At 42.6% G+C, this 14798-nt stretch overlaps 1 protein-coding gene across 2 annotated transcripts in view; it reads right to left on the bottom strand.

Annotated features, from left to right (window-relative positions):
• Positions 1 to 3332: 3332 nt before the first annotated feature.
• LOC143958402 (THO complex subunit 3) overlaps positions 3333 to 14798 on the bottom strand; it is a 29036-nt gene continuing 17570 nt past the window's right edge. For both annotated transcript variants that reach the window (XM_077467813.1, XM_077467815.1), the window contains 2 exons: positions 10100 to 10200; positions 3333 to 3786 (listed from right to left, as the gene is read on the bottom strand). In XM_077467813.1, the coding sequence (XP_077323939.1) occupies positions 3623 to 3786; positions 10100 to 10200 (265 nt within the window). In that variant the 3' untranslated portion in view covers positions 3333 to 3622. The remainder of the gene's footprint in view (positions 3787 to 10099; positions 10201 to 14798) is intronic.

The raw sequence follows: 14798 nt of genomic DNA, 5'->3' as shown, positions 1-14798 counted from the left end.
AAGAGGCACCTATTGGAAATGTAAAAATTACACTAGTACATAGGGGGTATAAAAAGTATGAGAGCAAAACGTTGCGAAAGGGTTCAGCAAAGCTGTTTGTTGTTTGCTAAAAGTTTTAGTGCAGACTTGCTGCACACAATGCCCTTATAGAAGGTGACCTTGTGTGGATAAATTCTACAGAGCTAAATTGTTATCTGATTTGTAAAAAAGTTAGTTCAATATACTGGTCATGCAATTTCTCTGGTCATGTTTCCTTAGCCTTGTCTTGATTGGATGGAAAAAAAGCTTGCTTTCTGAAATTCTCCAACACGCGCTGAAGCGTTCGCTGGGAAACTTACAATTTTTTTCAGTTTAGTGCTGGGTAGTTTTTAGTACCCTTAATACGAATTACTAAGCTTCTTAGAATTTAATAGCAGCTGGTAAACTTCAGTTACAACAATGAAACTTTTAAAGTGTCTTTCGACTACCCAGCAAATTCTCCAGTCATACATGACTCCACCCCAAGCTAGATCACAAATCTTGTCTCAAAAGATTACCCAAACTGTCCCCTCTACTCCTTCCAAAACCTCCTGCTATCTAGCTCCCATGCTTGCCTCCAGAGCCTCTGCCATCCTCTGGAACTCTACTTAAAGCTGTCCTCAATCTCCTACTCTGGCCACCTTTCCAGAAAACTCATCTCTTCAGGGAAGCCTATCCCACCTCCACCTAACAACTGAACTTTTATTTCTTGCATCAGTTCATTCCTCAGTTATTACAATTTGTTAGACTTGCCCCAACCTATTGGATTATAAACTCTTAATCCTTGTGTATTTTATTGTAACTGTACTGTTTTTTTAATGTAAAGAGCTACGCAAAGTGTTGGTGCTATATAAATCCTGAATAATATAAAGTGGTTTTTGTAATGCCTTTCTCTCCCCACAGGACCCAGTAAGAGCGGCGGGAGATATTGGCTCCTGCTGCTGTCAATCAAATCCGGGAGCAGGGGTGGAACAGTGTGTGTGGCAAGCCCACTGGTGCACTCACATAGGAAGCGGCTTCCTATAGTGAAGCACCAAGAAGAGGAGGAGCCTGGAGGAGACCACAGAAGAGGAGGTTCAGGGCCGCTGTGTGTGATACAATTGCAAAGGACAGGCAAATATATATAAAAAAATAAATTAAATAAAATGTACCTTTACAACCACCTTAAAGGACGAGTTCACAGTTCATTATGAGCACAAATTAAATGCAAATCCGACCACTAGCTACACACCTCTATAAGGTTTAACATGTTAATATGATTTAAAGTAACCAGATACCTGGTTATCATGCCATAAAAATCTTGTTTAGGAACAATGGGGTTTATTTACTAAAGCTAGGTAGTGATTAATCAGACACTTTTGCATAGAAAATCAATCAGCTTCTAACCACAGCTTGTTCAGTTAAGATTTGGCAATAAAACCTGGTCGATTGGTTTCTATGCAAAAGGTAACCTTAGTAAATAAACCCCATTGTGTTCTATTGTGACAACTCTGTCCATCTCCCAGTTGTGCCCCTGCATGGTCAGGCTATCACATAGGCATCCGGTGTGTTCCAGTTTTAGTAAGTACGCCAAGATTTTAGTAAGCTAAATGTCAGTCTGGGCTCATAGCCACTTTAGAGCCCAAATCCAGGATATTAGTTAGCATGCTTTGTGTTTTTCTTTGACACCTTTGCTCAAAATTTTGGAGTGCAAAACGTCATTATGCAGGAGTTTCCTATAATACAGACGGGTCATTGCTGCTCTCTCCTTGAGCAAAGTGACTGGTCTTGTGTCAGCCCCTCTTTTAAATTGCTGCAAGCACCTTGCAGTGGTTGCACCAGCCAAGTTACTCCCACAGCTCTGCTTTCTGCACAGGCTACGTGCAGGACAGTGATGATGTCACTGCTACTTTCAAAGTAATAAGGTTTGCAGAGGCATTTGGTGGACAGTGTGGTCATTAGGTAGTATGTTTAAATGAAAGTTTTTGTGACTCAGCTTTGTAGAATAAAAAAAATAAATTATAATTATAATTATATATATATATATATATATATATATATATATATATATATATATATATATATATATATATATATATATATATATATATATATATAGTTATAAAATAAATAAAAAACACTCACCTCTATGCTGCAGCTGTCCCACATTGGCTCTCAGCACAAGAACCGAGTGATCACATGACCACTGATCGCTCAGTTCTCTGTATGCTCAGCGCGGAGAGTGGTAACCAACTCCCCCACTCTCCGTTCTGCTCCTCCAGTGCTCACTGAAATGCCGAGCCATACTTCTCTTTTGATATATTTCTGTTTTATCAAAATACATCTCAAAGTGCTATAGCTCATGATGTTAACTTTCTAAATGATGTATTTCTGTTAAGAATTCAGAGTATGGCAGTTTGTACATAGTCACATTGCTGCAGCTTGGACCAATGTAACCATGCATACACCATACATGTGGGATCCTGCTAGAAGCTGAAAATAAATGTAGTAGACAGCACTACTCCAATGATCTCCACTAGCTTCCTGTGACAAGCGGCTGCCCTGCTGCATTGTGAACAGCCACTGAGCATGGGAGCCAGCGACCATGCTGCATTTTCTCAATTAATACAAAGCAGTCTCCGATTGGACAAGGCATAGAAAGCACAACAGTGGCATCTATTCTTGTCCAAACAGAGAGCTCTTTGCACTATATGAGAATGTGCAACGTGATCTCTGAGTCATTGTGACTGAGCGGCCAACCTCCCATGTTCACAAGGCAGCTGTTTGACATGGAACACAGAAGCTAGTGGCGATCACTGTAGTATAGCTTTGTCTACTACAGCAATTTCCAGATTCAGGAAGGATCTCATTGGAATGATAAATGCATAGCTACATTGGTCTAAGCTGGAATACCTGATTCATTTGAATTTAATATAGGGCTGGTTCACACCATGCCTGCACATGAATCACAAGAATGCGTTGTGCATTCAGTTGCAATTCAGACTGCATGCAAAATTCACTCCATTTGCAATATGCAGCGGGTGTCAGTACTTTAGCACCATGTGATCCTGTTACAGCACATCTTAAAAAAAGTAGTGCATGAACTACGATTGTAGCCCATTCAAAATGAATGGACTGATATTGCACAGAACTGCATGTGCCCGCGTGTTCTTGTGCGATTTATATGTGTGCATGGTGTGAACTGCCTCTTAAAGTTAATATAGGAAAGTAAATGGAAAAAAACAATTTTTGGTGAGGGGCTCAATCATTTGCATCATACTGTAGGTTTTAGGTACACAATGTAATGGTACCAATGAAGAAACTCACTAATCCTGCAAAGTCAGTAAATTTTCATTTCTCTTTTCTTAAGAATGATCTAAAATAAAACACAAGCAGTTGAATACAAAATTTTAACACTAAAATATTTCCATAAAAAAAAAGTTTTCACTTAATCGTGGTTACATCAAGTCCAGAGTCACTTTGTTAAAAGGAAAGGGTACAGTTCAATCACAGCCTGGGCATTTCTTCAGCCATGTCAGTCTGTAGGTGGTACCATCCATCCAACTGGTGCCCGATGGCATGCACAGCTTTTTTCTTTCCTTTATCAGGTGGATATCACTGACCCTCAAGAGTCATTAGGAAGACCAAACAACTTCACAGTGCCAGCTTCACGGCTACTGTCATACTTGCCATCCTTGTCATCACAAGCAAAGGCTAGAAGATATCTCTTTGGGTGCCAGGCCACTGTGAAAGTGGGAGATTCACACTGAACTTCACACAACTTTTCACCTGCAAAACATGTCCAAACATTAACACATTAAATACAAAAAATTAGCTTCTTTCTTAGGCCTCATTCACATTGGACATTTTTACAGCTGCTGTTTTTGGCTTGAGGGAATTTTTTTCTGCAGCAGGTAATCTCCCCAGTACGTTATCCTGTGTCCATGCACACATAGGTCCTTATCTGCATTTTTTTTTGGCCGGAAAAAACCCCCAGAACTAGTGGGATGAGAGGAGTTTTTCAGCTGTAAAAATTCTCCAACTCTGATAAAAGCTTAAAAATGCTGAAAAAATTGGCTATGCTGCATTTTTGAGCCATAAGCTTTTGTGAGAGTGTAGTTTTGCTAAAAAACGTTATTGCAGAAATGCTGCAAAACGTATTCTACAGCTAACGCCACTGGCACTTTTATAACGTCCTGTGTGCATGAGGCCTCAATACATACGAAGTGGCAACTTTGACAAAACAGCCAAGTACTACTCCTGTCACACTACACAAGTGCATAGTATAACAAATATCACAGTCTTTAGGAGATTCAAGTTCTATAGGCTCTGCTAAAGCCTGCCTCCCCCGTGTGCTTTTTGAAGTGCTACTGAAAGATTATCAGTTTGCCCAAGAAGAGAAAAACAGTGTCTACAGATCTAATCCCCACCCCCCAAAGATTTCATACTTTTACAACTATGATCCCTCATTGTCTCCCCACTGCAGTATCCCAACCTATCTAAAAACATTGGTTTTATTTTGGGACAACATCACAGCCCTCCACATGACAATGTTTGGGGATAGCGATTGGCAGCCCAGCGAGAGTTTCAGTTGTATGGAGAGGTAGGCGCAGCAAGTATAATTGCCTGGTCAGCCAGCAAGTCACTTTGCCTTGAATGTGCAAAGGGACAGTGTCTGTTGAATGCCATCACACTGAAAACTCCTCTCCTCTGGATAGATGACAATATGTACCTCTTTTCCCTATCCTTATTTATACAAAAACAGCACTCCCACTGTGAATGGAAGCTCGTTTAGCAGACATTTCAGTATAATTAAATAGCTGTATTTAAAAATTATAGATCACAACTGTTAAAATTGGTTGTAAACCTTAGACAGGGGGGAGAGAGGGACAGGGAGAGAGAGAGAGGGACAGGGAGAGAGAGAGAGGGACAGGGAGAGAGAGAGAGGGACAGGGAGAGAGAGAGAGGGACAGGGAGAGAGAGAGAGGGACAGGGAGAGAGAGAGAGGGACAGGGAGAGAGAGAGAGAGACAGACAGAGAGGGGGAGAGACAGACAGAGAGGGGGAGAGACAGACAGAGAGGGGGAGAGACAGACAGAGAGGGGGAGAGACAGACAGAGAGGGGGAGAGACAGACAGAGAGGGGGAGAGAGAGAGAGAGAGAGAGAGAGAGGGGGAGAGAGACAGAGACAGAGACAGAGACAGAGACAGAGACAGAGACAGAGACAGAGACAGAGACAGAGACAGAGACAGAGACAGAGACAGAGACAGAGACAGAGACAGAGACAGAGACAGAGACAGAGACAGAGACAGAGACAGAGACAGAGACAGAGACAGAGACAGAGACAGAGAGAGAGAGAGAGAGCGCAAGTGGTTTGCTCTGGGGGCACTAAGGAGGAGCCAGGAGCGCTGGCAGGAGACAGACAAGAAGGATCTGGGCTGTTCTGTCCAAATCCACTGCACAGAGCAGGTAAGTATGATGTGTTATTTAAAAAAAAAAAAAAAAAAACACAAAAAGACTTCAGTATCACTTTAAGCACACACTGTACACAGGAGACTAGCCCACTCAACCACAAGACTACTTTTTTTCAACAGTCCAATGTTAAATAACAGGTCATTGAGGCATTGGCCTGCAATGGAATATACAGCATTCGGGATTAAATGTTTTCTTGGCGCATAAAAATTGTTTTTATGAATAACACAAATCATACATAGACACCCTTTTAAGACCTGAGAGATTCACGTTAACCACTTCCAGCCCACAATATACATCTGTTGCTCCATAAGAATGAATGGAGGCTTTGATCAGGTCCGCCTGAAAATCTGACAGGCGAACCTGATGGGAAAGCCGTGTGAAAGGACTAGAGGTCGACCGATATGGGTTTTTCTCTGGCCGATGCCGATATTTAGAAATCATGGCGGCCGATATATGATGCCGATTTTTTTTGGGCTGATATGTTAGGCCGATTTTTATATTTTATTTTTTTTATCCCCCTTCATCTCATAAAACAGACACCTTTCCCACTGGGGCGTTTTTTTAGGCGCTTTTGGGCTAAAAATAGCACCTGTAAAGTGCCTGCAAAATGGCTCCCCTGCAGTTTGTGTGAAAAACAGAGTGCTTTCACACTGAAGCGATGCGCTGGCAGGATGTTAAAAAAAAAAAAGTCCTACAAGCAGCACGTTTGGAGTGGTGTATACCGCTCCTCCACCACTCCTGCCCACTAGCAGCCGAATAGTGCCGCTAAAATGATGGTAAAACGGGCTAACTTTACTGTTTTAGTTTTTTTTTTTTTTTTAAATCATTTAGTGTATTTTTTTCCCCCAAAAAATTGCATTTGAAAGACCTCTGCCCAAATGCCGCGTGACATAAAATACTGCAACAACCGCTATTTTATTCCCTAGGATCTCTGCTAAATATATATATATATATATATATATATATATATATATATATATATATATATATATATATATATATATATATATATATATATATATATATATATATATATATATATATAATTTTTGGGGGGTCTAAGTGATTTTCTGGCGGAAAATACAGGACTTTTACTTGTAAGCAACAAGCGTCAGAAAAGATTTAGCCTTTAAGTGGTTAAACTGAGAACTCTACACAGAGTTGAGTTCATTCATTCAAGTGTAAAGTGATACACTACACTGACACTAACACACAGGCACACAAACACCCCCCCCCCCCCCCCCCAGTCACAGTGTCACTGATTGCAGTGATCATTTATTTACTGATCACTGCATTCAGTGTCAGTTGTAAAAGTAAAAAGTGTCAGGGGCAGTTAGTGTTAGGTCCAGTATAGCCCCCTACCACCCCCCAATAAAGGTTTAACCCGATTGCCCTTAGAGTTAACCCTTTCACCCCCTTTTGCCAGTGTCACTAAGCGATAGTTTTTCTGATCGCTGCATTAGTGTCACTGGTGCCACTAAGTAGCTAGTTATTTTTTTAGGTTCACTGCCAGGTTTTTAAAGCGCTAGGTACCCCGATATACTATCCAATAATGGTTTTAACCCCCTGATTGCCCCTAGTTAACCCTTTCACCAGCGATCACCATATAAGTGTCACTGGTGACGCTGGTTAGCCAGTTATTTAGGTTCCCTGTCAGGTTTTTATATAGCGCCAGGGACCCCCATATACTACCTAATAAAAATTTGAACCCCCTGATTGGCCCTAGTTAACCCTTTTACCAGTGATCACCGTATAAGTGTTACGGGTTACTCTGGTTAGTTAAGTTTGCTTTTTATAGCATCAGGGCACCCACCATTTATTACCCAATAAAGGTTTAACCCCCTGATGACCCGGCCGGTGATATCAATTAGGTTTTAGGATCAGGGTCTGAGTCGCCCCAGGCAGCGCTAGGCTAGTGCCAGTACCGCTAACACCCACGTGCAAAGCATACACCTCCCGTAGTGGTTAACCACTTGCTTACTGGGCACTTAAACCCCCCTCAGTCCCAGACCAATTTTCAGCTTTCAGCGCTGATGCACTTTGAATGACAATTGCGCGGGCATACAACACTGTACCCAAATGAAATTTTTATCATTTTTTTCCCACAAATAGAGCTTTCTTTTGGTGGTATTTAGTTACAGCTCGGAGTTTTATTTTTTGCTAAACAAAAAAAAAGATGCAAAAAAAAAAAAAATCATGTTTTAATAGTCTGTTATAAAATTTTGCAAACGGGTCATTTTTCTCCTTCATTGAAGTGCGCTGATTAGGCGGCACTGATAGGCTGCATTGCTGGGCACTGATGGGCTGCATTGGTGGGCACTGATGGGCATAGTCAAAGCGGCACTGATGGGCAAAGATGGGCAAAGATAAGATGGCACGGATGGGCACTGATAGGTACCACTGATAGATGGGACTGATGGGCTCTGATAGGTGGCTCTGATGAGCGGCACTGCTGGGCACTGATGGGCGGCACTGCTGGGCACTGATGGGCGGCACTGGGGTGCAGCAATTTTGAGGCAGATTGTGGGCACTGTGGGTGGCACTGCTGGGTGGCACTATGGGCACTGCTGGGTGGCACTGACGGGGGGCACTAACTTTAAATTAGGGTGGCACTGCAGGGGGCAGGTGGGCACTGGCAGGGGGCAGGTGGGCGCTTGCATTGCTGGCCGTGATCGGGACTGATGTCCCGATCACGGCCGCCGGTGATCGGCTTTTTTTCTTCTCCTCGCGCTGTCAGCGCGAGGAGGAATACTAGCCGATTACCGGCTCCGTTATGTCACCTGATCAGCTGTCATTGGCTGACAGCTGATCACGTGATAAGGGGTCGGGATCGACCCCTTGCACGGATCGGTGATCAGGCGAGTCTCATGGACTCGCCGATCACAGAGCGCGCCGCGCGCGCCCCTCAGGGCGCGCGCAGGCCGCTCGTACATGGGACGACGTCAATAGACGTAGTCCCGGAAAAGGAGATCCGCGCTGTAGCCGTCAATTGACTATAGCGCGGATCTCAAGTGGTTAAGAATCTGAACAGATCAATATCTGATCTATACTAGCGTCCCCAGCAGTTTAAGGTTCCAAAAAAAACGCATTGTTAGCGGGATCAGCCCAGATACCTGCTAGCACCTGCGTTTTGCTCCTCTGCCCAGCCCACCCAAGTGCAGTATCGATCGATCGCTGTCACTTACAAAACACTAAACACATAACTGCAGCGTTCGCAGAGTGAGGTCTGATCCCTGCGATCGCTAACAGTTTTTTTTTTATAGCGTTTTATATTTAAATCCGGAAGGCAGTGCTTTGTTTTCGGGGTCCCGTACGTGGCTAGGCTCCCAAAAAGTCCCCCACATGTGGTATCCCCGTACTCGGGAGAAGGAGCAGAATTTATTTTGGGGTGTCATTTCACTTATGCCCATAGCATGTGTGAGCAATATATCATTTTGCGACAACTTTGTGCAAAAAAAAAAAAAAAAAAAATTGTAATATTCCTGCAACTTGTGGCAAAATATAAAATATTTCATGGACTCAACATGCCTCTCAGTAAATAGCTTGGGGTGTCTACTTTCCAAAATGGGGTCATTTGGGGGTGTTGTGTTATTTTAGCATTTTATGGCCTTCGAAACTGATAGGTAGTGAGGAGTGAAATCAAAAATTTGCACCCCTAGAAATCCTGAAGGCAGTGATTGGATTTCGGGGTGCCGTACGCGGCTAGACTCCCAAAAAGTCCCACATATATGGTATCCCGGTACTCAGGAGAAGCAGCAGAATATATTTTGGGGTGCAATTCCACATATAACTATGGCATGTGTGAGCAATATATCATTTAGTGACAACTTTTTGTAAACTTTTTTTTTTGTGTCATTATTCAATCACTTGGGACAAAAAAAATAATATTCAGTGGGCTTAACAAGCCCCTCAGCAATTTCCTTGGGGTGTCTACTTTCCAAAATGGGGTAATTTGGGGGGGGGGGGGGGGGTTGTACTGCCCTGCCATTTTAGCATCTCAAGAAATGAGATAGGCAGTCAAACTAAAAGCTGTGTAAATTCCAGAAAATGTACTCTAGTTTGTAGACGCTATAATTGAGTTTATTCGATTTTTCTTATAACAAAAAGTAGAAAATATCTTTCTCTCAAAATTTTCGGTCTTTTTCCATTTATATCGCAAAAAATAAAAATAAATAGCAGAGGCAATCAAATACCATCAAAAGAAAGCTCTATTTGTGGGAAGAAAAGGACGCAAATTTTGTTTGGGTACAACATTGCATGACCGCGCAATTACCAGTTAAAGCAGTGCAAAATTGTAAAAAGACCTCTGGTCCTTAGGCTGTTTATTGGTCCAGGGCTGAAGTGGTTAATTTAGGATGGAGCACTTAAAATTTGCAGCTTAGCACCTGATCTGCCAAGTATTTCAGGAGATTGCAACCCTTGGGCTGAAGAAACTGGTTGGCTTCATAAATCGTGCAACATATAAGTTGATAAGGACTATGTTTGAGCAGAACTTGAATTCATATATCAATAGTGTTTTAAAAAGGCATATAAATACATATTGGACTGCTAAACAACCCCAAAATAAACTTATGATTCTCTGCTCAGTTTTTCTGTATTAATATATTGAAAAACCATTTGTACAATACCTGTTTCAACATGGGCAATGTCAATGAAATGGTCCTCAGAAGCAGATGCCAGCATTTTCCCATCATAGCTAAAACTTAGTGTTCTCACAGGCCAATCCAAACTATAAACAAGGGGAGGACAGTTAGCATCATTTGGCACAATTAATTCTTCAAGAAAAACCCCAATGTCATTTTATATAAGAATTTTGCAGTTACAGGTCACTGAATAATAGATAAAGCAATCGCTTTCTGAAAGTTAGTATTGGTATTTTGCATACACTTTGGTAGAGCCTACCCCCAACAAAACACTGAGCACTGCAAAGTAGGTTGGGGCAGGGGCACAAGCTTATGTTACCCTACAATTTAATTTTTTTTATGCTGTAGGGGCTTATTAAAGTGGCCTGCAGGTATTGTATTTTACCTTATTGTAAATACAGCTTTACTTTTAACTGCCAACTTTCTGCTTGAGGGAAAAAAAAATAGGATTTTTATTACAGTTTACCTGTAAAATCCTTTTCTTGGAGTACATTATGAGAGTCAGAGCCTTAAGCAATTACTTAATGGGTTATAGGCTACCGTCAGGTGTTGACACTGGTAAACCCAACGGAAGTTTACCCCCCTATATAAACCCTCCTCTTTCCAGGAGCACATCAGTTTTTGTAGCAAAGCAATATACTTAATCCCAAAAGAGGGGCGGGACCTCTGTGTCCCATAATGTACTCCAAGAAAAGGATTTTACAGGTAAGCTGTACAAAAAAAAAAAATCCTATTTTCTTTATCGTACATCATGGGACACAGTGCCTTAACTAATTACTTAATGGGATGTCCCATAGCAATGCTACTTGAGAGGAGGGAGAAACAACCTGCAGGGTAACCACAGACTTGAGGATTTATATTGCCGCCTGCAGTACACTGCACCAGAAGGCGATATCCTCATACCTCCTTACATCCACCTGATAAAATCTTGTGACTGTATGCACTGAAGACCAAGTTGCGGCCTTACAGATCTGAGCCATGGAGGCCTGGTGACGCACTGCCCAAGAAGCACTAACTGACCTGGTAGACTGCACTTTAACTAGAAAACGGGGGAAATCTTACCCCTTAAAATCATAAGTTTGAATTCACTTAGCGACAGTGGATCTCGACATTGCCTGTTTTTTCTCAGGACCACCTGGCAGAATAAATAAGACAATCGTCTTACAAATCTGAGCAGTTGCCTTTAAAAAGATTTTCACTGCTCTCACCACATCAAGACAACGTAGTGACTTCTCTTCCCTGGAACATGGTTTTGGAAAAAAAATGATGGCAGGACAATATCTTGGTTAAGGTGAAATCTGAAACCACTTTTGATAAAAAAAAAAAAAAAAAAAAAGTCTGGATGAGGGAATAACACCACTCTGTCCCCATGACAAATCAAATAGGCTCTTTACAAAAAAAGAGAAGCCAATTTTGAAACCCTCCTTGCTGAGGATATAGCAACCAAAAATACCAACTTCCTTCTCAGAAGGACTAGGGGGGATATGTTGTATTGGTTCAAATGGCTGTTTTTTGTAACACAGACAAAACTAAGTTCAAGTCCCAAGGGTTCAAGGGAGGTTTGACGGGAGGAATAAGCCACGTCACCCCTTGTATAAAACCCTGAAGTAAGAATGAGTAGCAGGTGCTCTTTTGAAATAAGACGATAAAGCCGAGACTTGGCTTTTAATAGTACTCAAGGCCAATTTAATTTCTACCTCTAATTGTAGAAAGGCAAGAATTCTGCCTATGATATATCTCCGAGGGTGCTAACCCTTGGATTCACACCAGGAAACATAAGCCCTTCAAGACTCTATAGTTCTGGAAGCTGGCTTCCTTGCACTAATCAGGGTAGAGATAACGGACCCGGAAAGCCCACGTTTCTTCAGAATGTGGGTTTCAATAGCCAATCCGTTAAATTTAGAAACTAAGGTAGGATGCAATATCGGTCCCTGTGAGAGCAGATCTGGCCGTAGTGGGGAGGGACCATGGGCCCTCCACTGCCATCTTTACGATTTCTGCATACCATGACCTTCTGGGCCATGCTGGTGCAACCAGAATTACCGGCTTTCTTTCCAGCTTGATCCTGCAAAGAAGTCGAGGCAGCAACTGAATATGGGATATGGAGGGGGAGGAAGGGATGCATAGATCAGCGAGAACTGATCCCATGGGGTCACCAACGCATCCGTTCCCTTGTTCTGGCCACAAAGTTGACTAACTTCATATTGAACCTGGACGCTAGAAGATCTGCGTCCGGAGTCCCCCATCTTTGGCAAACAACCAGAAATAACTGGAGACTCAAGTAGTCTGCCAATTCTCTACTCCCGGAATAAAGACTGCTGATAGGCATGGAACATATCTTTATATCCAAGTTAGAATATGGTTCACCTATCTGCGCTGAGAGACCTTTGGTGCTCCCTTGGCGATTGATATAGGCCACAGCTGTGGCATTGTCTGATTGAATCCTGACAGGACAATCCCGTAACCTGAAAGTCCAGGTCTTTAGAGCCAGATGTACTGCCCGAATTTCTAGGATATTGTTGGACAAGGTTTTTTTCGCTTCTTGACCACTGTCCCTGGTCTTTTCTAGTACTGCTCCCCAGCCTCCCCAGCCTGAAAGGCTGGCATCCGTCGTTACCATTTTCCAGATGACTGGACTGAAGGATTTTCCTTTTAGTAGATTCTGGATTAGTAACCAAGTGAGGCTTTGGGACAGACGCATTGGCAGGTCTAAAGCTTGAATTGTTTTGTTCCAAGCAGACAGGGTACTGTTTTGCAACAGTATTAATTGAAACTGGGCATAGGGAACTTCGAATGAAGCCACCATGGTTTCTAGCAACCTCATGCAAAAGGTAAATGGAAGGATCACCATTTGACCTGACCATCTGCACCAACTCTTATGGAGTTGATCTTTGCCTGAGGCAAGAACACCCTTTCCTGGGCTGTGTCTATGATCAGACCCAAGTACTCCAGCTTTTTTAGCCTAAGAAAGACTTCTCTAGGTTGAGAATCCAACCCAACTCTTCAGATACTTTGTTGTAGTGTGTATGCTTTGCTCCAACTGAGCTACCGACTGATCTATTAGTAATAGGACATCTTGAAAGGAGCAGGTCTTCAGGAATTGACTTCGATTTTTTTTAGATCTAGAATGGGCCTGACATCTCCCTTTGGTTTCGGTACCAAAAAAAAGGTTTGACTAAAACCCCAAGCATTGCTCCTTTGTGGGGATCTGTATGATCACCCCTTGAGATATTAATCTAGTCTAGTGCCTGAAACAGAGATAGTCTTTTTCCTGGATCTTTAGGAACGCTTGCCCCCAGGAAGCGAGACGGTAGAAAGTCCTGAAATTCCAGCTTGTACCTCAGCGTTACCATGGAGATGACCGATCTGTCCTGAATCTCTTGCTTTCCAGACTTCTGAAAACTGCAGAAGTCTTCCCCCCCTTGGTGAGGGAGGTTTCCGCTTCATGATGAGGCTTTAGGATTCTGCTTTGCAGGTTTCAGACCCCAGGACTTCTTTTGAGCCTGGGTCTGACTCTGAGATTTACCTCTAGAGTGCAACGGCGGAGGCGGTCGCTCCTGCCTAGAGGAGGGAAAAGAGCCTGTTTAAATGAAGGGCATTTATACTTTCTTTTGACTGGCAAGAGTACATTTCCCATTAGAAATTGTTTGGATATGTGTGTAAGTTTTCGCCAAATAGTTACTCCCCATGAAAAGGGAGCCCTGTTAGGAGGTCTTTACATGGTGCTTCAGCTGGCCAAATTTTTTTAATCACGGGATTCTACACATATGTACAAGCATAAGGCATGACGCCTGGTGAATAGAATCTTTAATGGCATCTATGGCAAAGCATAATGCTTTTGGTAGTTCAGCGAAATCCAGAGCTTGTTGTGCAGGAAGCTCTCTAAGGGCCTGTTTAAATTGGTCCTTTAGGGATTAAAAGACGCTTATTGCAGCGACTACAGACTAAGTAATGGCACCTGCCATGGAAAAAGTAGATCTTAAGAGGGATTCCATCTCCGTATCTGTTGGATCCTTAAGCATCTGTGTATTGTATACTGGACAAGTTGAGCCTTTATTTACATTGGAAATCACAGCGTCAACTGCTGGTATTTTCCATCTTTTGGAGAATTTCTCCTCCAGGGGATAGAGAATTGCAATTTTCTTAAGAGGGAGAAAATGCTTATCCGGGTGATCCCATTCAGCAAAAATAAGCTGTTCTAATAATGCATGTGCAGGAAATGCATGCAAAGGTGGAGAGGGATTTTAAAAGGAACCCAAGGAAGAAACCAAAAACGTTCAGGAGACTCCATCAGGGGTAGCATGAAAGTAGAACGAACCATCTCAGTAAGAGGTTTTATCAGCAATTTCTCAGATTTGAGAGGCTGAAAAAGGCTCATCTGTTTCCACCACAGAGGAATCTTCGGTTTGTTTTTCCTCCTGATCGACGGAGGGTAACACCTCATTCTGTTCTGAATTGGGGGAGGGGGGATCTAGAACGTTGTTATACCTGAAGGGTTCCACATGTACTGCCACTTTAAGGCTGGCTCCACCCAGGAGTGATGCCAAGGGTCAAGGGGTATGGTAGCCATCTTGGACACATGTAAGAGCCTAATAAGATGTACTGTCCTGAGATGCATGTTGCAGTGTACAGTGAGTACTGGAAATAAACTTCCATTGTTCCAGACCAGAGTCTTGTGTCTCTC

This window comes from Lithobates pipiens, unplaced genomic scaffold (assembly GCF_037356315.1).
Source record: "Lithobates pipiens isolate NorthernLeopardFrog02 unplaced genomic scaffold, aLitPip1_a1.2 Scaffold_104, whole genome shotgun sequence".
NCBI lineage: Eukaryota > Metazoa > Chordata > Amphibia > Anura > Ranidae > Lithobates > Lithobates pipiens.
Note: the sequence above shows the minus strand (reverse complement) of the source record. Positions and strands in the feature narration are given on the sequence as shown.